Here is a 23,353-nt window from a genome sequence, read left to right on the forward strand (position 1 = left end):
TGTCATTCCTTTTTCCCTTTAACATTGTTTTATAATTGAATGTTTCACATAGCATCCCCCTCGAAGAAAAAAAAAACACCACCATGAAACGAGGCATTTTAACACGTCCTTTTGTTACCTCTTAATTTTTCTTTTCTGTACATTTAAACAATAACGAATGACAATCACAATGAAAGTTGTTTCACACAAGAAAAGTCGGCGGCACTGCATTCATTGTGCCCTTATAGGTTAAAAACCAGATGTAAAATGATTGGTTCGCAAGCTCGTATTTAATACAAATAAAAAAGAACCAACTTCTTCCTTACAAGGGCTGCTTCAAAGATGCGTTTTTTCTTTGTCTTCCCTTCAATGAGTCTTTAATAATAAACTATCAGAATTACTAACAGTTAAGTGTACATATATATATATATTTTAGTTTTTTTTTCCCGAAACGCTACAAAGACTTTTAAACAGCTGTTGATAAAAATTTTGGCAGAATCATGAGGCTCTCGAAATCTACATATTTAAAAGTAAAATTGAAATAACGAAGGGTCAAATATTGACCAATGAACTTGATAAAACATCAACGAAAGTAGCCTGTGTGGCACAAATAATATTAAACAATAAAATTAAAAAAAAAAAAAACAATGTCCAGGCTAAAGCTATTCCAAAGACTTAGTTACCAGTGAAAGTGGCTGAGGGTGTGGCATCCCTGCCAGAGAGTGATGGGAATGCAAGGACGACGTTGATGGTTGAACTAAGGACGCGGATGGCAGCAGTGACGACTGTAAAGAGTGAGGCAGATGATGGTCTAAACCCCCATTTTGACAACTGGTAGCAGACAGGACGCCGGCTTTGCCCGCTGAACTATCCGACAGGCCTAAGGAGGGGGGCAGCATGGAGAGACGCGCCAGGGGGTCGGGTTTCAACGTCAGTGAGAGCGGCTGGGTCTGTTCAGTCTGTGATAGCGAGTCTCTTGGAGGGGAGGCCAGCAGGTCAGGGGAAAGCGGAGGAGAGTCTAGTAAGCTTCCATCTGAAGAGGGTGGGCTGATGCAGCTGCCTTCACCTTGTATGTAACGAATGCACTTTTTTTTTCTCCTAGAAACAGGGGGAAAGAGTAATCTGTAAATGAATTGCAAAGACAGCGAAGGAGAAAGTCATCTGGACAAACAACAAATAGCCAACCCAACTAGGCAAAGCACCCCGCCAAAATAAGAAAGTAAATACACGGTTTCAAACTATGATGGGACCTCTATGCAGCTACCCCATGTGGTCATGCAAGTTTACTCTCACACTAAATAATATTTTGGGATGAACAGGAATGAGGCAGTCTGCAACATCCAGCATTCTACAAGACGGTTCACTTTCCATCATGTATCTCAACAAAATGCCAAAGCCTGTGCCCATGATCTGCACATGGAGGTGGCAGAAGTGCACCTACCTACACATGAAATGGATACAATTTCTCCAAGGGTGGATTGTACCTCAACATATCATGGCTGTGTGTATGACAATCCCAATGGTCTATCCTATACAAGGAGAAGTACCATCTGCTAGTTTATGACGGCTATACAGAGCACCACAATAAGCCAGAGTTTCACTCTTAGCAGTAAAACTGTGTTTCCAACACTGACAGTCAAGATGTGTGTTTTTTGAGGGGCTGGGTTCTTAACATACGGTTTTCCTTCTATTGCAAAAATTCTGCTTGAATATGGTACAGACGGAGATTGCTTCTATTGAGTGGTACATGTTTGGAGCCTTCCAAAAGACTCGTGAATTCTTCTTCAAATGAGTGTCATGGATACTTTTTTTAAATAGAGAACTAATGTGCAAGACCCTGCTTCTTGATTTGTAGTCTTATTATTGTGGTACATTGCATAAGTAACACCTCATGGGGTATGCTGGTCTGGATGCAAATTTCACGTCTGAGACCAGCAATGTAGAATTATCAAGGATTCAACAAGACTGAGGAACGCTAGAGATATATCTTTTTATGTTTTATAATGGAAACAATGGCCTCCAGGAAAGGCACTTGCTGTTTGATAATGCCCCGGTGGAAGAGTTGAGGGTCGGAGGCAAATCATACATGCCCTACCTTTTGGTCAAAGCTTCTTCATTTTAAAGGAGACCAGCAGCCTTCTCAAAAATAGCCTATTTTATTACTTACTATTAAAGTGTTAGCTTCTGCCCACTTCACCAATTAAACTAATTTCATATGTCGCCAATAACTTTAGTAAGCATCTTTCACACACATCGTACCCTCTTTTTAACTACTATCATTCACCTTCAGCATCACAAAACCAAAGAAAATGTCAGCCAACTTGCAGCACCGCAACCTTAGCAAACACCTCAAGAAACTATCTCTCCACTAAAGCAGAGCCTCTTAGCTCAATAACCTGCCAGAAGACGCAACAGTGCAAACCGATATCACGCCACCAAACAAAGAAACAAAAAAACGAAGGCAGACTAGAGAAAAGAAGAGAGGAGAGGGAGGTCAAAAACATGTTCCAAAATAACAAGAATAACTGGTTTTAGTGGCCCACAGGTTGTACCTTTGCAAAACATTTCTTCCTTCTAGGTCTGTCTATATTTTTAAGGAATCATTATAAATTTGTCTCTCTAATTCGTGATGTTTGAATAGGGATTGAATTGTGTTAGGTGAAGCACACCCCGGCATCCCAAGGTACCATCATTCACCAACACAATGACTTGTGAGAGATGGAAGTAATGTAAGACGTTTTTTTGTTGAAGAAAATGCTGCTCTTCGAGATCTACCACAAGGAGAAAAGGGAGCTAGATGGAGGGTGGAAAGGCCTAGCATGATTCCAACACATACTTGAAAGCGGGGGCCCAAGTCCTTTGTAGTAAGTGACAGGGAAAGCACCCAACAAGCCACCTTCCTACCCCTACACTCCACACCCCTCCCCCCATAACTATATATCCTGACCACAGGAAGCTGTGAAGGCACCGACAAATCGAGAAACAGACAGTGGAAATAGGCTTAAATACCAATCCTCAAAAAAAATTCTTTTTTACATGGGAACGCCCAGTAACCAGAAAAATCCTTACATTTTAAGAAATTGTTATTTGCTTTTTAACTGGAGAAAAATGACCACGGAGCACGAAGCATATTATATATTGTTCTATTCTTGCCAAAGGAAACATTTTTCAGTTTAGTGTTAGAAATCCAATGGAATCCAAAAGATGGAGGACAGCAGGAAATGAGCGAGACCGCTCTGAAACCATCTCCAGTCTTATCGCCTGAAAGCCCTGGAATGAAATCTTTTTAGGGCAAGGAACAACATGGTCTATTGGCCAATTCCGGTCAGAAAACTATTTTAGTATTTAGGCATATGTGGCATGATCCACCAAGCCACCTTCAAAACCCATGCCTGGCCGGGAGAGCATAAATAACTGAAAAGTAAGCTTTTTGCAAGCTTTACAGAAAGAAGAAAGCCAAGAAAGTGAAGACAAAGAAAAAAAATTGAAAATCTGAATTTTGATCATTTTATCATCCTTTGAAAGGAAAAAGCATTCACGGTGAGTAAAATTAAACCGCAGAATAGCGCTGGAGAGAAGAATAACTGCAGAATGGTGTTGGAAGAGAAAGAGTAGTGCAGGGCAGAGTTTAGTTTTCACAATGGTGCCGAAAAGAGAGAATGGTGAATAAGTCGGGACACAAGTGAACTGGCTAAATGGCTTTGAAAAGAGATCACATGCTAAAATAAAGCGGAGAACACTGAACTAGGAAAAAAAAATGCCCAGTGGCAAGGAATAGCAAAACGGCAGAAGCAGAAGATGAAATATCCAAATAACCCTACCTATCAAGAATTACAACATGATAAGAGAGAACAGGATGCAAAAATGTGAACAGAGTGAGAATTGACGGCAGGCGTGCTGGAGAAAAGTGTAAAAGCAAAATAATGTTGAGCAGGAGACATGCAAGACAGATAGATTACAAAGAGAATAAGACGTGAGCAACGGAAGTGCACATTGTTGTTGAGAGATGGAATGTCACCAAGATGCTTTGTAAAGAACGAAAGGCTCAGTGGGGGTCACAAAGCAGAGCAGCAAGTGACTGGAGAACAGCAGAATGGTCCTTGAAACAAACAGGAAGGCAGAAGTTGCTAGCGAGGAGGACAGTCTGAAAACTTGTGGAAAGATATGAACTCACAGTATGGTGCAGAGATGGATGGAACACCGGGCGAGTGCAGAGGTGGCTTGGGGGTGGAGCGGCCAAATGATGCCATAGAGAGTTGATGCTGGGCAGACTGAGAGGGAATGGAAACAAGTGTTGTGGGAAGATCAAATGACAAACCGACGCCTGCAACTTATGAAATGGTAAAACTGCGTTTCAAGGGATGGGATGACAATTCTACAAGAAAAAGATGGAAGACCAGAATTAGCCTGAATAGAGATGGAATAAGAAACTGGAATGAGTGTGCTGGAAAGAAGGAATATCAGCAGAGGGAGGAGTGAAGGAATGGACGATTCATGGTTGGAAAAGGTACAGTGGAAAAAGAGGGGGATGACAGGATGGCAACTGGAGGGATGCTCGAAGATATGAAGTGGCAGCATGGTGTTTGGTAAGGAACAAAATGACAAACGAGTTTCAGGAAAGACACATAAGAAAGGCCCTGGTGACAGAATGTCCCATTGGCGACATAGAGGTGTAATGGAAGACTACTCTAGAAAGATGCCAGTAAGTAAAACGCTGTTGGATAGAGTTTGAAAGGCATGAGGCTGCTGGAGAGAGGTGGAACAGCAGAACGGTACCCGGGAAAGATGCTATGGCACAATGATGAGAGGAAACGTCACAAGATACTGGAGATATGCCATGCAAGAATGGTGCCTGGGAGAGCTGGTATGGCAGACTGGTGATGAAAGAAGAGGGTACGATGTTGGAAAGATGGTAGAGCAGAACGACGCTTAAGAGTTGTGGAATGGTATGCTCAAAGCTGGAATCTATTCTTTATGTCACTCTCTCTGTGCCTTTTTTTCCAAAATAAGGCGCTTTTAATTTTGAAACCATGCCGTTGAAAATACCATGTGCAGTATTTTAGCTTGGTATGGTTACAGATGAAATTGACCTCTCTTAAGGAAGAACATGCTTTACAGCACCAGAAGAGATGGCGTATTTAAATTCTACGTATTCAGTCATATATAGCTCAGCCGGGCAAGGAGTCTATTGTACCGAGCTGTGAGTGACTTTAAGTCACTCGTTTTAATCTGATGTCTGGGCCTGTGCTTTTTCAGCCATTGATAATAATGCGCAAAGGCCTCAGGATGACTAAGAGTTGCATATGCACAACTTATAAGTGTTCCAGTACTGCAAAAAACTGATAAGTATATAGTACATCTCATGACTTTTTGCAGTATGGTTGAATTTCAACGTTACACTTTTTCACAGATCCATCACTTTCACCGGATGGGACATGTACATAATTGTGTGCTCATCCCTTCAAGGACCTCAGTCAGAGCGTTGTATTCTTCTGTCAAACCCTGAGCATTCATCACTTCTATAAACACAGCAAACACATAGTTGTCTTTGGCATCGGCTCTTTCACACAAATAATTTCAGCCTGCATTCCGCAGGCTTTTTCGCAGGCACCAGCCATTCAGTCATGTTCTTTAAAACTTTCAGTATCAATTCCCGTATGGAAAGAACAGAGGAGACCGTGTCATACTACACAGCGCATCCATATCAGCGCCAAACACTGGGAAAGGAAAGATAATAGGCGCACACTATGGAAAATATGAATTATCGGGGGCTTTTGTCGTTTTCAGCAAGTCGTAGTAGTAGGAATAAAAGGAGGAGCTCCATTATTACAGCTCTAGGGACCGGTAGCCGGTTTGTGTGTGTATCGCAAATTCAGTAGCCCGGAACAGAAACATGCATCTGGCTGGACAACAATTCTCTAATACAATTTCTTTTACAATGTTAAAAAATTGCACACATGCTTAGAATTGAAATCCAACCATAGCCATACCAAATAAATTATGCCTGCTTATTTTTACACAAATATTAGCTCTAATACAAACATTCAGATATCTGCTTATTAATGATGTGTATTTGCATTACCTTAGTTTTAGCATCATAATGCTAAACAGTAGGCTAACAGTGACATTTTTGAAATCTACAATGATTTAAATTCTATTTCCAACAGGTGATTATTAAAGAATGCTAACCTACTTTCATTAAAAAAGACTGGCCCATGGAGTAAAAGCCATAAAAATAATTAGGGACAAGAAAGTTGGATGATCTGACACCTTTTTTGAACCACCTCTCAAAACTGACACACTTTGAAATGGTTGTCAAAGCTGGTACCTGATAATGGATATGTTTGAGGTATTTGTAAGAATAAGAAATTCCAAGATACATGTAGACACATCATCTACTCTCCAAAGTTTCGCACTTTGTAGATAGGACAAGGATTATCCAGAAGTAGCTCATACAACTACACACAGCTACTACTTCACTTCAGGTCCACTTTCTATAGGATGAAATTAGTGTTCCAAGCATGGTAATCATAATCTGCATGGACCACTGGAGTAGCTAACGACATACATTGTTGATTTTAACAATTTATTCTGTCATGATAAAGGCTCTGTGAACACAGAAAAAGAGCGGACATGTCAATATACAATAAAGGACTCCTTTTGTCACACTCTGAAAATTATTTTAACCGCAGATTATTCTTATGGAGGTGGGACATATGGTATGGAAAGCATGTGTTGCAGACCTTAATTTTTAATATGGCTGTTTGTACTTTGACGCATTTCCATAGCATCTAAGGTAGGTCGTCATTTCTCACTAACAATCTACTTTTGAATTGTGCCACCCGTTCTCTGTCTTTTTGAGCATGAACCAAACAGCAAGGGGTGTTTTATGAATTATTGCTGCATTAAAGAATGCTTTGATAATAATATAGTATTTAGATCACTTGGGTGCTAACCTATGTTTTAGTGCTAACAGTGTCCGGAATCTCGCGGCTACGATTCAGACCATCCCAAATTTTTTTTGGAGCAAAAAAAAAAATATATACATATATATAGTGGTTCCCACCTGAATTGGGAAATAGTTAAGTGGTGAAAGGGTCAGGGTCAGCTAATTTGTTTTTAATGTATCTTCTTATATTTTAGCTCTAGGTGTCTGTAGTTAAAGATGCATGGGATCCAATGGATCTGGGTACGGCAGTCTGTCTTTAAAAACTCTTCGAGTACGGGCTTGGGAGAGACATAGGGCATGAAATTGCTGCTTACCAGCGTCACTATTGGACCTCACACCACTGAGACCTACTCACTGACAAACCTCAGAAGTTGAACACCCTGTCCTCAAAATTGGGGCCTGATAACATTAATTTTTACTAACTTTCAGGTGAAATGACAATGTTTTTAAGAAGGGGTTAAGGCACCTGAGAAATGAAAGCGACCTATCTAAAATGAGCTTTGACTAGATGCATACGTATAGCTGAAGCAAATATTTTCTTATGGCTGTTTATAACATCAACGGTTTTGTTAGTGGTCTGGTAAAAAAGGCCCTCAACTCTTAAACCAGAGCACTAACAGCTGATTAAAGTTACTGTTTTATCAGTTAAGAACCCTACCCCGTAAGTAATTTACTCTTTACCACATGAACAGAAGCCATTCCAGATCTGGGCAATAATTTCCAAAAGTATTACTCTAGCCATTTTTTATAGTTTGTGGGTAGAGTAGCATTGGAGAGGTGGCTGGGGCCCTCAAAGCAGGAAAAGAACACAGACTAAATGCTATCAGTGTACGACTGTCATGTTCAATAATAGGACTAAGCAGTACCTGTGGTCCTGCTTTTAAAGAGCACGTGTAGGAGAATGGTACACTAAGTTATGTGTCAGTGCAATCCATAGACAAATCATGCACCCTGTGAGCCGTGGATACTTACTAATGGTACTTGAGGACACATTCAGGTCATGTTTTTTTCATTAATAATGTAAATGCAAATAACCCCAATGAAATGCTCAGGGTCTGATTCACAAAGGGCATCCGCAATCATACCAATGAGAATTCTCAATGTAGAGATTTCACTCAGAGTCCGGAGACTCCCCCACCACTGCGGGACCTCTGCCACGAGCGTGGACGCCCTTCGCAAATCAAGCCCTTAGTGTGGACATCTATCTCAGGAATATTAATTGTCATATTACTAAATATTCATTTGGATTTGCCGTCAAGGATCATCTGCAAGTACCCATGCTTAACACCATCAATCTGTGGTGTTGTGTGTAAAATGAGGCGCAGTTTGTGTAATCCTCCACCTTACATTTATTTTCGAAAGATGGCGGTGAACAGCCCAGGTCTGGGATGATTAGCACAATGGAAGAGCATGCACACTACACAAAATGGTGTCTTCTCAGCTACAGTCCCACAACATATAGCACAGGTGGGGGTGCAAATGGAGACAAAGAAAAACACAAACGGGTGGGAAGGTGAGACAGGGAGCACTACACACACCGAGAAGGATGGGTTAGCTCCATATACCTACCATCACTCTAATCCAAATTCAAAGACTGCTTGTATCAGAATAAAGAAACAACAGATTTAACCAAAGTGGTTCATTATGGGAAGGAGAAATAAAGAATTTAACAAGAGCTAGACTGATTCCCTCCACCAAGAAAGAAATACCTCTGGTTATTCACGGGATGACACGTGTGACCTGTAGCAGAACTTGGACTTACTCTAACATGGGCTTCTTCTGTGCTTTTATTTGTTGTTGTCACTGATCATCACTGTATAGCAATTCCAACTAAGCTGCAAAGATCACATTTTGGTTCACACTTGAAAGAGATACGGAAAAAATCTATTTAGAAAAGGGGGAACTTGGATCTACTTCCTCTCATACTATTGAAGGAATTCATCAGAGCCATCGAAAACCCCAGAGACACACCGGAACCGTTTCAGGAATTCTTAGATTCCATCCTTCGTAGTAAGAACATGACAGGCCCAATCCTGACTTATGCAAGCTTCCTGTGGGTGTTGAACTCTGGCCACTGTGAGCCAGATGTGGAACGTTCCCGGGTCATCCAGGGAAAGAATGCCAGAGGTTGAGGAGATGGATCCCTCCCAAAGGGATTCTCCATTGCGATTGTTTCAACTGAGAAAATAACTGATGTTTCTCTTTTAAAACAGTTGTGCAGACACTGGTATTTTGTGTCAGGTGCTACTCTGATGGGCAAGCTCTCCAAATTGAAGCAAATGCAAACAAATTACCAAGCTACACTGCACAGCCGTTCACATCTTTCTCGTTGTTAACCCTAACTGCTTACTCTACTTATCTGGCTGTAAAAATAATTGTTTAAAAAGCCAGACTGATTTCCCATCAGTATACCAGTCTATCTGTAACTCAAAACCTTCATTCATCTTCAGAACATTAATGCGTGTTTCTGGAGTATTTTTATGTGAATGGTTGGGTCAAGGACCTGCATTAGCAAAGAAAGCAGAAATACTTCCTCAATTTTTTAAAACAAGTTTTAACAGATGTCAGGGTGGTAATTTCTCTAGCTCGATTTTGTGTAAAATCCTTATTTGTGCTCTTACAGTCATCATGGACTGATCAGACGAGAATTTTAATCTCTTTGTAAGGACTTTAACATGGAAAATACTGCAAACACAAGTGGAAAAGAGCCATTGAAGGTCTAGAATATTCAACCAGCAAAGACTAGTTAGTTTAAGTCGAAAGATGCATTTCTAAGCGCAAAGATTTGAGTCTGAGACTAGCAACATGCATGGAACCCAAGTACCAGCAGGTTTGTGGCCCTTCACAAACTTATGCAATGTGCGGTTCTGCTACCTATCACATAATGTATGTGTTTGCTTCGCTCAGCATAGTCTTCAAACCTGCAGAATACCCAGTTAAATATCTTAATCTGGTCTTATAGTTCAGTTTCTACTTAATATCCTACAGAGTCATGGTATCTGCAATGACATGACTACGTCTACCCCTCGTGTGATATTTAAGGAGTGCCATGAATCAGATGGTAATCTGTCTTGCAATATTTAAGGAGAACTATGAATAAGATGGCAGCACAATGCAGTATCTAAATGGGCCTCAAAACACAGGCAAAGAAAACATGGTAAGCAATTCCATTGGGGCTTCCCACGTGCAGGGTATCCAGAGATCGACAAATGCGGATATGGATATGTTAGAAGTTACCTTATAAATCGACTCGAATTTGGAGCCAGTGCCTTCTCACGGGGACGAACTGGCTGTACTAGAAAGTTTGAGATTCCAAGTCTGACTCATGAAATAAATGGAAATGTGCACATCTTCTTCTAAGATAAACATGGAAAGTGAACTTAGCTGCAGACCTGGGCTGCACATTGTTGTCGATTTGTGCTGCTGCAGTTTCACTAACCCTAATTTCTATTGTGAATTAGCATTTGTATAGAAAAAACGTTTGTTTCATAAATGGTTTTTAACCCAGAAAAGGTATACCACTAAACAATGGCACCTTGAGGACTGGATCAGAGGTGGACAAAACCCACACATTTGCCATTCAGAAAAATGAATTAGTCCAACTCTGCTCACCTCTTTTGGAAGTGTTTATTTACACCTTTGTTGTATTGTGTGGGGCCTCTGGCAATATAGAACAGGAGAGTTTAATAATATCAAAGGTGATGGTAAATTATTTTTCTGCTTGACTACATCTTTGGAGAGGCTTTCACTAGAAGAAGCCAGATCAAATGCATATCAATCCTACAATGCTGTTGGGGAGTTGTTTGTAGATTTACAAGAAGTCCCAATACATTAGATAGGTCAGAGGCAATGAGAGATTAACTGAGAGGTGGTGTCACCCTTGATCTTTTCATGAGTATTTCTTTCTACTATAATAGTATCTTTTAAGTAGGTGGATAGGGGAAAATTAACTGGGTCAAAAAGTCTAAAGCCTCCTTCTACAGCTGAAAGCTTTGACCTCGATAGTGTAACTATTATTTTCAACAATAGGAACATATCTGAAAAAACAACTGGTCTCCCGAAATCAAAAAAGTGTATGATCTCCACTCATATATCTAGGGTTGCTAAAGACAATAATGCCAAGCAAGTGCTGAAAATTAACACAGGAAATACCTAAACTCCATAAACTGCATAGGAATAGCTGCTACGTGCCCCAAATTTGAAAGAATTACATGTAGTTTCTGTAAGCAGTACAGAGCACAAGGTGAATATGGCATAAATGCACAGTAAAATGTAAATACAAGATATACTGTTAATGAACTACATTGATGGTCACCATCACCCCTCACGGTACCTAGGTAAGCTGATCATCATGATGCATCATGGTATTCATTTTCACCATAGCCAGTCACTATAATGGTGCATCATGGTCGCAGCGTCAAGTGGGGATAGCGATGCGTGATGTTGGCCACCAGTGTAGCTACAAAAAAAGAATCACAGAAATCTCAGTGTATTTGTATGGGATGCTAAGAAAAAAAGCTAAAATGTTACCCTGTATTACAAAAAAATCTATCTGGGGCATGCATTAATGAACACTGTGTGATGCTAATTAAGGTTACTTGTTTTACATTGGATTTACCAATACTAATATAGGACTTTCACTCTTTTCCGTACCTCCAGACCGGTTGACTGCCATTGTGGTGGTATGGCATGAACCTCTAGGTTGGTAGACAAGACCACCAGTGCATCGTCTGAGAGTGTAATCATGCACTAATGAGCAGCAAATACATTTTATAGGAGAATGGCTACTCATCTTTACACAATGGAGTAAATATCAAAATGCTTAGTAGTGAAATTAAGTTGAAGAGATATTTTTTAAAAAACGTTAGATGTAGAGGCTAAATTATAGTCCCACACATCGCTGTTTGGAAAGAGTGTACCTATGGGGCCAACTCAGCATTCCAATGTAAATAAACTTATGGATCTAGGTTTTACTTCACCTACTATGGACCCTTCCTGCAATTGGACCCTGGAGTGAACTATCTACCACGTGTATGGTGGCATCAGGTCATATCACTGGCCAATGAAGATAACCCATGTTTTTGCTCAATGCTAGAACTAAACAGACGATAGGTTCGAACCTGAAGGGAAAGTGTGGGGGGCTGACACTAAATTAACTTTTTTATACTCCATAAAACTCTTTAAAAGCTGACCAAATTAGTTCCCAATAACTGAAAAGACTCTCACAGCTACACCGGAGTCATGTTTGCAGATCAGAAAAGTGCTTTGATTCTGGTTGAATAACTGTGACCTGAAATCTAAAGTGAAATTTTCAGTGCAGTGGCTACACAAAGCCAACTATAATAATCAGGCATAAAAAGGACCATTAGGTCTTTAGGGATTTATTCATCTCAGATGTTCTATGTGCCCATTGCTTTTAGAGATTCCCAGCTCTTCAACAGGGACAGGTCATTGGTAAACAGAAACATAGAAGCAGGAGAGGTACAGAAATTTGTTAAGGAGAAATTTGAAAGGATACCATTTTTTGCAATAATTGTTGGAGAGGGGGAAAAGCAGAGAATAGCAAAAATTATCTATTGGAGAATTGAACTAAGAAAGAAGGAGAGTGAACTCATTATATCCCAGATGCCTTTAGTATACCTGCATGGCTTGCACCACAAATTCTGTCGGTCAAGCCCGAACAGTGCCCGGCACTTCTTTGGAGCATTTGCATCTGTTAGTATAAGGTAGAACAAAAAACAACAACAGAAAGTAGTGGAGAGCTGAAATGGATGCCGAATCGAAGGCTATGGCTAACTTGTCAATCATCTCGGCTGTACAGGGCATTCTCCCCTCACCAACACACTGCACACAGGAGAATTGGCTGGGTGAAAACTGAAAGAAAACCCGACACACGCTTGTGTGGCGGGTTTTCAAGGTTCCATTTCAAACTAAAAAATAAAAAGTTAAGGGTAAAAAAAAACAATGGCATTTTTGCCATGCTCAGTGTTGTGAGATAGTAAAGAAATGAGGAAGCCACAGAAGAACCTTTGGAGCCACTCTGCCAACACCCCTAAAATAAATTGCTCAGAGTTTGGGGTTGTGGTCCATAATAATGTATGGTTCAGATTCACATATGTTATACAAAGAGGGGTAGCGTCATGATGGCTTTGTGGCGAGTGGCGCCCTGACCTCTCAGTCCAAATCACAACACAGAGCTACAGGCGGCAGGGAGGAAAGGGGAAGGAGGCGTAAAGACTGACTGCAACCAGCGACAGCAGAGAGTCCCCAGACAACTATACACACCTGCAGGGGCCGCACCAGTTATTCTGTTGATCAAGGCCAAAGCGCGCTCTGCATTTCTTGGGAGCGCTCAGGTCTGAATGAGGTCAAGACAGAAGCGAGCAGAGAAAGAGAGAAAAAGGAAAAAAGAGAATAAAATAAAAAGAAAATAATTAAAAGAAATAAATCAATTAACTGGTTACTAACTGCAAAGTATAGACTTTCAATTTAAGGCTGTTTTAAAAAAAAAGAAATGTAAAAAAGGAATTAACGTTCATCTTTATGATTTAAAAAAAAAAGAACAGCTGGTGCAATTAAAGCTGCAGTATCCCTTTCTAAAAGGACATCTCGGCCCAAGTGTGGGTTCCGCTTTTGTCTTACATTATCAAAGAAGTGTGAGGAGAGAGACACAGAGAGAAGCTGGGATTAAAGTTTCATGCTGCACGCGCTTTTTATGTGTTTCCCACACATGCCTCTGTCAAAGGGTCACATTTTGACGACGCGCATGGGGATATTGCAGCTTTGGAAACATTCAGCTTTCATCTGTTATTTTGATTTTTTGTTTAAAGAAAGGAATGCGTGCTAGAGGTAAAGAAAAAAAACAAAGAGGAACGGGCAAGAACTGAGTAAACTTGAAAGGTGGGCAGGCTAGGGCGAGCAGGAAAGCCGATGGCCGAGGTGTGAGAGCAGGAATGGGCGTGCGAGCAGACTGCCATGCGGAGAGAGCTGAAAAGGGGATGGCGCATGCAAGCACTAATGTAGCGAAGGTGACTCAGCGGGAACAATGAAATACAAATGCAATTAGATTAAGGAGGTTTACTGCCGAGTGCTGATATTCGGTTACCAGTCGCTTTTGCAAAAGAAATACTGCATATTCAATTTGCCCAGGCACACAGGATGGTTGGTTTTACACAGTGCTCAATTCGAAAAAGTGTGATGACCAACAGACTTCTAAAATGAGTGAGTGGTTAGAATGAACATAACTGTTATGGAACGTTGCAAAAGCTTACTCAACATGACGTATGAATTCATGTGCATTATGCTTTTAATGGCGTTAAAACGTGTTATATTTAATAATAATAGTAAATGATAAGTAGTAGTTTTGGAATGACTCAAAATGGCATCAGCACCTGTGATCGGAGGAAGTGAAAGGCAAGGATTTAGGAAACATTCGTTGTGTTCTGAAAAAAAAGAACAAATTACACAAAGTCGGGACATCATCACGGGTTTGAAAATTCTACAGTTAGCTATGAGATTGTCTATGCAGTATTTTAAAAGTTCACGAATGAAAAAAAGGAAAACCTCCTTAATATAACCTGGGGAAGCAGTGCGACCAGCGTCAGGCATGCATCAGCACACAGAGACAGCCTGCAGGTACATCAGACGTACACAAATCCATCCACACCACTGCACGGCTATTAGACTACGACTCTGCACGTTTGCCGCTTTAGAAAGACATTTAAACCATAAAGTGATCTTTTCATGCAATCACCAGCTACCGAACTGTGTCATTTGTACAGACTTTAACAAGGCAAAATAAAACGGATTACACGGAGCCCAAATGATGTAGGGAAAATTACCAGAAAGAACCTCACTTATAAGTTGGAAAGCACTCAAAGGTCATTTCAAGGACGCAAGGGGGGTACACGACGACTGGGCACACCAACAATGCTTACCATTGCTCTCCCCAGGCTGCTTGTCCCTTTTCCTCTTCTTCTTCTTGCCCTGTTAGAAAATTATGAATTATTTATCTTGCTGTGAGAAAAAGATAACTTTATCCAAAAACAATTAAAAAAAAAAGAATCTGGTTTGCCAATTGTTTAAATTCCAATTCAGATTATTAGCAAAAGAATAGAAACCAGCTGGGCCAGATATAGAATTGTTGTATGGTCCAGGCCCCACGGGGCCAAGTCAGCCTTCCCATATAAATAAACATTCTCTGCTTAGGAGGGGGCAACAGTAGGTGGCTTGCATGTGTTTCGCGAGGCACTCTGAAAGGAAAGCCCTCTGTAATCAATATTATACCAATTTCACATGCCTTGAGAATAAGTTCCCATAATGCACCTTGCCCATCTAAGCAGGACTAGAGCACTTGGGTCTACCAGTGCTGAACTGGGCCACAAGAATTCAGGTCCACCTGAAGAAGTGCACACCAAATAAGCCTAGTCTCACTGGGGAAGAGGTATTCAAGCATGTGCACTGGCAGGGAAATAACTTTCTTGAAACTGAAGCATTTCAGAGGGTCCGCGAACAGTGCAAGGTGGTGCTCAATGGATCAGTGGTGGATGTACACTCCACAGAACATATTGTTCATTACTACATTAATGAAGGTTGGTAAATGCTTACTACAGAGGAATATGCACAATCCTTATGCATGTTTGCTGTAACTGCACCATGTGCACTGATTAAGCCAATGTACAATGGTGAAATGCTCAGATGAGCTTCAAAAGAAGCCATTTCTGGCTCACCTGAACCCTCAAATCTGACTGAAGAAACATTCAGTTTGCATGTTGAGTTTCCCTGGTGTGATGATGCCAACAGCAGGTATGTGGGAATCAACTGATTATGAAAAACAGATCGACAAAGATTAGGATGAAATTTAATAAACGTGTGAACCATCAAGGTGGGACAATCAAGTTTTCAGCCTAGTGTTTGCAGATCCCTACTGGTAAACTATTGCAAACATTAATGCCTATATAACTTAATTTGTTTACATACGTGTGCCTGGTTTCTTTTGGTGACTATCACAGCTCTGTCGTGGGGAAGAGATTAACGTTTTCTCGTGGCAAGTGAGGAGGCTGGTGGAGCTCTCGCATGGTGCTAAAGCTACAATGCTTCCTACACCAATTGAGCTGCATGAAGTACATCCAGCCCAGATGCCGTGGCACGGGTAGTAAAGCACACACAGAAAGAGGACAAAGGAGCACGTGCTATAGACGATGCATTCCCTCCATTTCTACCACATGCTAATAACCAGCAGAACTTAAAGAATTAACATGCTGTTAGTGTTATTTGGCACTTATATAGAGCACAATCGGGCATTATTAGTATGGCAGTCCATGGTTCTTAGCTATTGGTGCCTACACAATGATCATAAATGCCAGAAAGCAGCGAAACCACACGGTTGTGCTACAAGAGCACACCAGCAATGCCCTTTTGATGGGCAGTACAGCTGACCCCTTGTGTATGATTTTCCACAAAATCCTTTATGTCTACTGTTTGCAGTAAACAGACGTCATTCATTATTTCGAGTTTCAAGGTAATGTGTGCCTGTGTGGATTTCCATTTACTCGTGGCAAGCAGCACACATACACCTGACACCACCAGTGGCTTCAAACGTGGGAGTGCAGTCTTTTTGTACGACAAGGAAAAAATGAGCAACAATCGCAGAAATTTCCAAAAGGCGTGAGGGTTGCCAGATGATAAACAGTCCCACTAGGATATGCAGAATTAATCTGTAAAGCACAATAGCCTGTGTCTTTCTATAACAACACAAAGCAGACTCACTTTTATATAAACTAACATTTCGATAGCTACCGTGTGGTTAAACCGGAAGGCACCTGCTTTTATCTGAAGACATGTCATGGGTCACTTAAAAACAAAGCAAAGCTTCGGCATCCATCATATTTTAAACCATTGGGTACAATAATTTGGCTATAATGGATAATTCGCTTTGCTAAGATACAAAAGCAGCAGAGATTTACAAAAACAAAACGCATATTTTCAGCCACTTGGCTCAGCGGTTCTCAGTGGGATAATTTGGATTCTGAGGCAGGATGGAAAGCAGACTGCTGTTCATGACTGTCCAGCCCTGCCCTCGGTAGAGTGAACTGATTTTTAGTCTACCATAATATAATTTAGAATTTAAGGTAATTTAATATTACGCTCCACTTGTAGGTGGCACACTGTTTGGGCTGGTGGGGAAGCTGAGGAGGGAGCAGTTAGACTGGCACAACATGGAACTGTGGCATGTTCAGAGCCTTATCCAGTGTCCTCCCAACAATCACTGCCTCCCATCATGTGATGATTTTGAGAAAAATGCAACAGTGCAGGAAAATCTGCTATTGGGCCAAATTAGGTTACATATACACATGCGTGACCTGGGGGGCACGCATGGTGGCAAAGGGACATACCGCTCAGAAGAGTTCACCGGGATTGCAGCGTTTGGTTTTGGCAGGTATTTAACATTCCATTCTACGAGTCTACTACTGAAAAAATATCCACCTACATAGCCACCTACATAGTTATCCCGTGCGGACCAGCCGGGGTACAGCTGCATGTGCAGCTGCCTCTCCTTTCTGGCAAGCTCATAGTATTTAGCTTGTTCTTCTCTGGACAGGGCATGCCACTGAAAGAGAGGGAGACAAAATGAGAGACACTGCTCAGTTAGTCACCAGTTCAAGTTTACAGCCCTCTCAAGCATGCAACTTGTTATTAGGTCATCAGGTATGAGCCTATTACGAATAAGGACACCCATTATCTGCACTGTGATAAGCTATAGTGATGAGAAGTAAACAGTGAATGGTACTTTAATGATCACGATCAACTTAAGTAAAATAATATCAATACGATTGAACAAGCAGCGTAAACAGTCCACAATATGATTAAAATAGAATCAAGAATCCACTTAGTTTCTTAAACACAAACCTGAAGTAAAATGTATTGCTCTTCTTGCAAAATCAATTGACAATCAGTCACAACCACGCAAAAATGAATCTTTAGTTACAAAGAAAAGAAATTAAACAACGTATATTGTTGAAAAATAAAACTATTACATTAGTTTCATGTTCCCTTTTTTTAAAATTAAATCACCGAGCAATTTCTAAGCAATACCTGTTTCCCTAGGCATATCTAACTCGGGGATAGGAAAAAAGTTAAGTACATCTGGTAACACTGGAAAACATGTGTCTTTGAGGTGCTTGCATGTAAGGGAGTGTCGGGCATTCCTGTGAAGGATGCAGTACTTGCACACACAAAGAGGGTTCATTCTAAAGGTGGTGGAACACCCTGCTTACTTGTGTCATAAGCAGTTAAACAAAGCTTCAAGCGTCACACACAGGAGGGGGTCATCCGGTCCTTGCTTTGGTTTACACTTCCCAAGAGTCAGGTGAATGAGCAAATGCTTTCAAGAATGAATGCTCAAGGGACCACACTAAGAGAGCTTCTCTAAGGTTTTTACAGGTACATCAGAGGGGCAGAGCTTACTCAAAACATTGAAAGAGTCCACGACGTATCAGAAATCACAGGGAGCATGTTCAAATGGGCTTAAGGTCTTGCGATCAGAATTTACTTTTCAATACTTAAGATTCTAATTGATGGTATGTGCTCCATGAGTCCTAGTCCCTCAGAGAAGTATGTAATTTTGCCCCTCAACACCTACTTTTTGTCTTGGACATACTGTGTGGATTCCAATGCTCTTCGCTGTTCTTCTAACATGATTCACACACACAAGCATGCATGTATGCATGCATGGATACACATCCACACACACCATCCACCACACCAGTAACTGGCTTTCCACGTGGAACCTATGGTTTTGTGCACCTTACATCCCTTTACTTAAGAATGACCTCTGTGGTGCAAACTGTACACTTCATAAAGGATTGTGAAGGAGCTATGTGTCTTAGGGTAATCTATATATCATATGAAAGATATCTTCACCTATACATAAAAACACAGAATTCACTCTTGGACTAATGTGCTAGAGTTGATCTCTATCACAGCCCACTTGCATGGCCGACATCCCTCCTGACCTACCCCTGGTTTTCTGGAAGTACTTACCCTTCGGCCGAGGATCTGGTTGATGGCCGCACTTTCCTTTAGGGTGCATTCCGCAACCACCTTGGCCCTCATCTCCTTCATGTATAGCATGAACGCATTGAGCGGCTTCTTTATATGTGGCTTTTTCTTCTCCTCCTCCTTTTTGGAATCCTGGTGTTTCCTGGATAAGAACATAAAATCAGAGCTAGAGGTTTTATTTATTTTATACTTTTCAGTTGTGCCCCCCCCCACCCTCCAGCTTACCACCCTCCTTATTCAAATGCTTACAAAAAAACTAAATCTATTGAAAGCAAACTGAGTATAACCCTCATTTTGTTCATTACTCCATCAACAGAACTGAGTAGCTAATTACTTGTAAACAGTGTGCGTTATAATTCTATCACTGCATAAGCAAGTACCAGCAACATTTATTATTAACCAGACTGACTCAAGAGCAAAGGTGCAAACATTTATTTTCTTTTTGATAGCGACTTTTTAATAAAAGTGCAAAACTACAAACTGCTTGAAACGGCTTCTTTACAAGAGCTCGCAGCAGTGGAAAAGCAATAAACAAGTACACAGAGAGAAAAACTTGGTTTGCCGAAAATCACAGTTTTCTAAAGAGCAGTAGCCAGTTTCTTAATGACAAGATTCAGCCATCCATTCAAACTGATAATGTAATGAAGGCTTAAAACATCTTACATAATGTCAAGTGTCTCTTGTTATCTTGTACATAACTGAATGTAGCCCTTATTAGGGGCCCTTGTTCATCTGTTCAGAAGCCGTACCTTGGCAGGAAACCATTATCTCACATTAATGCCTGCTAGATGCAGTCAATTTTACTACAGAGTGAGGAAAGCTGCCATTTGGTTTCCAGAACCGATTAGTAAAAATACAACTTGGGGGGAGTTTGTAACTAGGAACAGGCAAGAGAATGAGGTAATAAAATACAAAACTTCAACAGTATCCCGCACAGCACACTATTTTAATACACTGTTGAAATGAAGACCTGCAAATAACTGAGTACTGCTACTCCAGGTGACAAGTTTTCAAAAGGTCAGGGAATTTTAGTGTTGATATGGGCCGAAATTGAAACTTACTGCACTAAAATTGTTAACAGGAAAACTGCTTAAATGACAACTCCATAATCACACAAGTTCTAAAACAAGGCAGCGAAAACCAAAGGAGAGGAAGTACTTACGAGCTGTGCATGGACCCCACGTCGCTTTGAGAAGACTCCTGCTTGACTGTGGGTGTGACTATGGCGGGATGAGGGATTCCGGTTGTATGTAAACTATGATGTGGCGGCACCATGTGTGGAGGAAACCTAGAGGAGAGAAAACTGTGTAAATGGTCAGATTAAAACTAAATGAAGGGGCGGTACACAGAGCACATTAAAAAGCCTATGAAGGCTTTAATAATCATTCAATTATTAATGAATATACGCGTAATCCCTTTGACATCCGCATCATGTAAATGGCCCCTCAGCTTCTACTGAATATCTATACGTTTTACTTTTAAATATATCTTTTCGGCATGTAGAACAAATTAATCTATACAAAAAGTTAGATATCATTACAACTGCATGAACAAAACTGGCAGGCAAATATGCATGTCAAATAAAATACATTTTACAAAAGTAAAATAAAACACTATTTTACGGATCACGTGTGTTTCATTTTAGAATTATGGTTCTGTGCTTGAAGTGCCAACGTTTATTTCTTTTTATTTTTTATACAATGAAAATGGCTTCTCTTTCACAAACAGGATACATAAGTACATATAAATTCTAAAACTGTGCAATAAACAAGAAAAAAAGACAACAGCAAAAAAACATTGATTGGTCTGCATCACAACCTCAAGCTGGTGTCCTAAGAATGTACTGGTAAACTTGGAAAATAATTAAACACCCGTACTGGGGTGTCGAGGTTTAAACCTCTGACATGTAGAGTACAGCTGGTGTCAGCAATGGGAACTCATTCCCCATGAGCTATTTAGGTTCTAGAGAGCTGCACTAACCAAGCCCGGAGTCAATATTACACCGTTATGAGAGGTCAAACTCAGGAAATAAAATGGAGCACATCTGCAAAATGGCAAACGGTACAGGTGCTGGCCAGATTTGGCCGGTACAAATCTGCGGATAATGGTGACCTCAATGTAGAATTTTCACGGGCTTGAACCATGAACGCTACTGGCTACCTGCAGGCCGGCGGGGTCTCCTGGATGCCCGAGTCACCTTGCTCCCTGCATGCCCCCCGACGGATGTCAAAGCAACTCGCCCTGCCAGAAGCAACCTGGTCAACATGCTTTTTTTAGGACATCCCGGTGCCCTCCGCATCTTCCAGCTCCCATCCCGAATGGTGGCCACGGGGATACCTTAGTGGGTGATTCCGGCAGGATGCTGGGTGATGCTGGGGGACCAGATTGATGCTAGTCCAAATTTCCGCTCTCATGAGGGAACAAGTGGGTTTGTCTTGTAAAGACAACAAATGGAATGATGAGAAGGGGAAAATCCCCATGGTCTAGAACAACAGAATACCGGTGATACCAAAGGGAATGAGACCTGAGAGATGGTCAAACATGACTCTGCCAATGTTTTCCTTAAATGATTAATTGCTTGCAATACTGGTGCTCTGAAAATAATGTAAATATTTGTCCTTCATTGTTTAATGTTGACATGTACTATATTGTTGTGTTGTGTATACGATGTTAATAAATATGGCCTAAGATTGGTGTGAATTCTCTAATGAAAGAACTGTGCTCTTAGTTTCTTTCCATAGCAGGAGGATCTTACACTTAGGGTGTTTTTTCATTATGGAGGCAGGGGGTGAGAGACCTGACCAGTCTTGACCCAGTTCCCCACATGTGGAGACGAAACAAACTAGCCAGGATTTCCCAATAATCTCAAACTACCTACTCATGCACACAAAAGAAAGGTTATTACCACATTCAGTGTAGTTTCTGTTCTGAAAGCTTACTAGGAGTGTCATTATGACCTGCTCCTTAACTTATCAATTGCTTAAGTTAAATAAAACATGAATTTCGCTGGTCTACTGGTTGGTTTTACGCTATATCTCAAATTGATGATTTCTTTTTAGGTTCTTCTAACTTTGAATCGAAATTCGGATGTTTTAAAAATATCAAAACATGCACAATTTGCCTTATGGCCATTCTCTCAGAGTGCCTATGTTACGTGGCTCCACTCAAGGGACCACTGAGGCGAAAGGATGTGTGCCAACATTTAAGTTTAAAACAACTTCCTGACAAGTGAGTGATGTGAACACGAAGCATCTTAGAGAAAAACCGAAGCATAGATATAGGGTGGTTCTTGGAATGGGAGTGTGCCTCAGGGCCCGTTTATGCAGTAGGTGCAAACTGAAGAATTGTTGGCTGGGGGTTTGTCAGAGCAAGATATATGAAGATGAAGATAGAAAAAGGATTAGACGTGAAAGAGTACTTTATGGTATGTACAGGAATAAGTACTGTCGGGTAGGTTATTACCCGAAATGCTGAAGAAAGATTTAAATTCCATATTGAAACATTATAAAAATGTAAAGAGAAATATGCCTGAAATTAACGCTGTATCATGTTTTAAATGTGTCATTTCCGTTTTTTAACAGAGAGACAGAGCATGGGGCTGTTAAGTAAGTAACTCAAAGGTAGTCATTACCAGCTTTTGCTTCATGAGTAATAAATAAACTCATAGAAAGACACCAGAGGGCACGGTTCTAAGTCACCTGAATTAAGGAACATTATGCCATGAATTAACAGATAAAGTAGATGTAAAATGTTTGATCAAATAGAGCACATTAAAGAAAGAATGTCTATCACCAAATGTTAAATAACTGATAAATGTCGGACGGCAGAAGCTGCACCTGTGACACACAGTAGAAGTGCCAGGGATACAGTAGTGTAATATCATGGATACCAGACATTTAAGATCTGATTGCAGGAACACACGGTATGCAGAGGTCTCTTGGCAGATAACTCGGGTGATGAGCATAGTGATAGAAATCAAATAAAAAAACAGACATAGTATTAGGAAGAAAGGGTTCAATAGGGCCTGCCGAAAGACAAAAGAGGCATGCGAGGCCCAACATAGATATAAATACTGTCACAGGAAAATGATGGATTGAAAAAAAGTAAACAGAGGTCTGATGGAATTAAAAACAGGTACACTGAAATTTGCACACGTATCAGTCACACAAGGACCGTATGGCAGAAATACCACACATGCAGATGTGTATCCAATCACTTGGTGCACAAGGTGATGCATGGATAACAAGTCACAAGGGTATGAAGGTATAAGGGTATGATGGCATTAACACCAAGCACAAATGGTGTGATGGCAGGAATACCATGCACAAAGAGACAGATGGCAGAAATATCACAAATCCAGACAAG

At 40.8% G+C, this 23,353-nt stretch overlaps 1 protein-coding gene across 45 annotated transcripts in view; it reads right to left on the reverse strand.

The window, feature by feature from the left end:
• Positions 1-407: 407 nt before the first annotated feature.
• Positions 408-23,353, reverse strand: part of TCF7L2 (transcription factor 7 like 2) — a 296,453-nt gene continuing 273,507 nt past the window's right edge. For 5 of the 45 annotated variants that reach the window (XM_069239354.1, XM_069239346.1, XM_069239353.1 and 2 more), the window contains 7 exons: positions 20,151-20,276; positions 18,971-19,130; positions 17,430-17,537; positions 14,866-14,914; positions 14,320-14,370; positions 13,214-13,286; positions 408-1,077 (listed from right to left, as the gene is read on the reverse strand). In XM_069239354.1, the coding sequence (XP_069095455.1) occupies positions 642-1,077; positions 13,214-13,286; positions 14,320-14,370; positions 14,866-14,914; positions 17,430-17,537; positions 18,971-19,130; positions 20,151-20,276 (1,003 nt within the window). In that variant the 3' untranslated portion in view covers positions 408-641. Of the gene's footprint in view, positions 1,078-8,497; positions 8,523-11,260; positions 11,388-12,567; positions 12,642-13,213; positions 13,287-14,319; positions 14,371-14,865; positions 14,915-17,417; positions 17,538-18,970; positions 19,155-20,150; positions 20,292-23,353 lie in introns of those variants that run through there. The other 40 variants (XM_069239377.1, XM_069239373.1, XM_069239376.1 and 37 more) reach the window with 27 other exon arrangements.

Source organism: Pleurodeles waltl, chromosome 6, assembly GCF_031143425.1.
Source record: "Pleurodeles waltl isolate 20211129_DDA chromosome 6, aPleWal1.hap1.20221129, whole genome shotgun sequence".
Lineage (NCBI taxonomy): Eukaryota > Metazoa > Chordata > Amphibia > Caudata > Salamandridae > Pleurodeles > Pleurodeles waltl.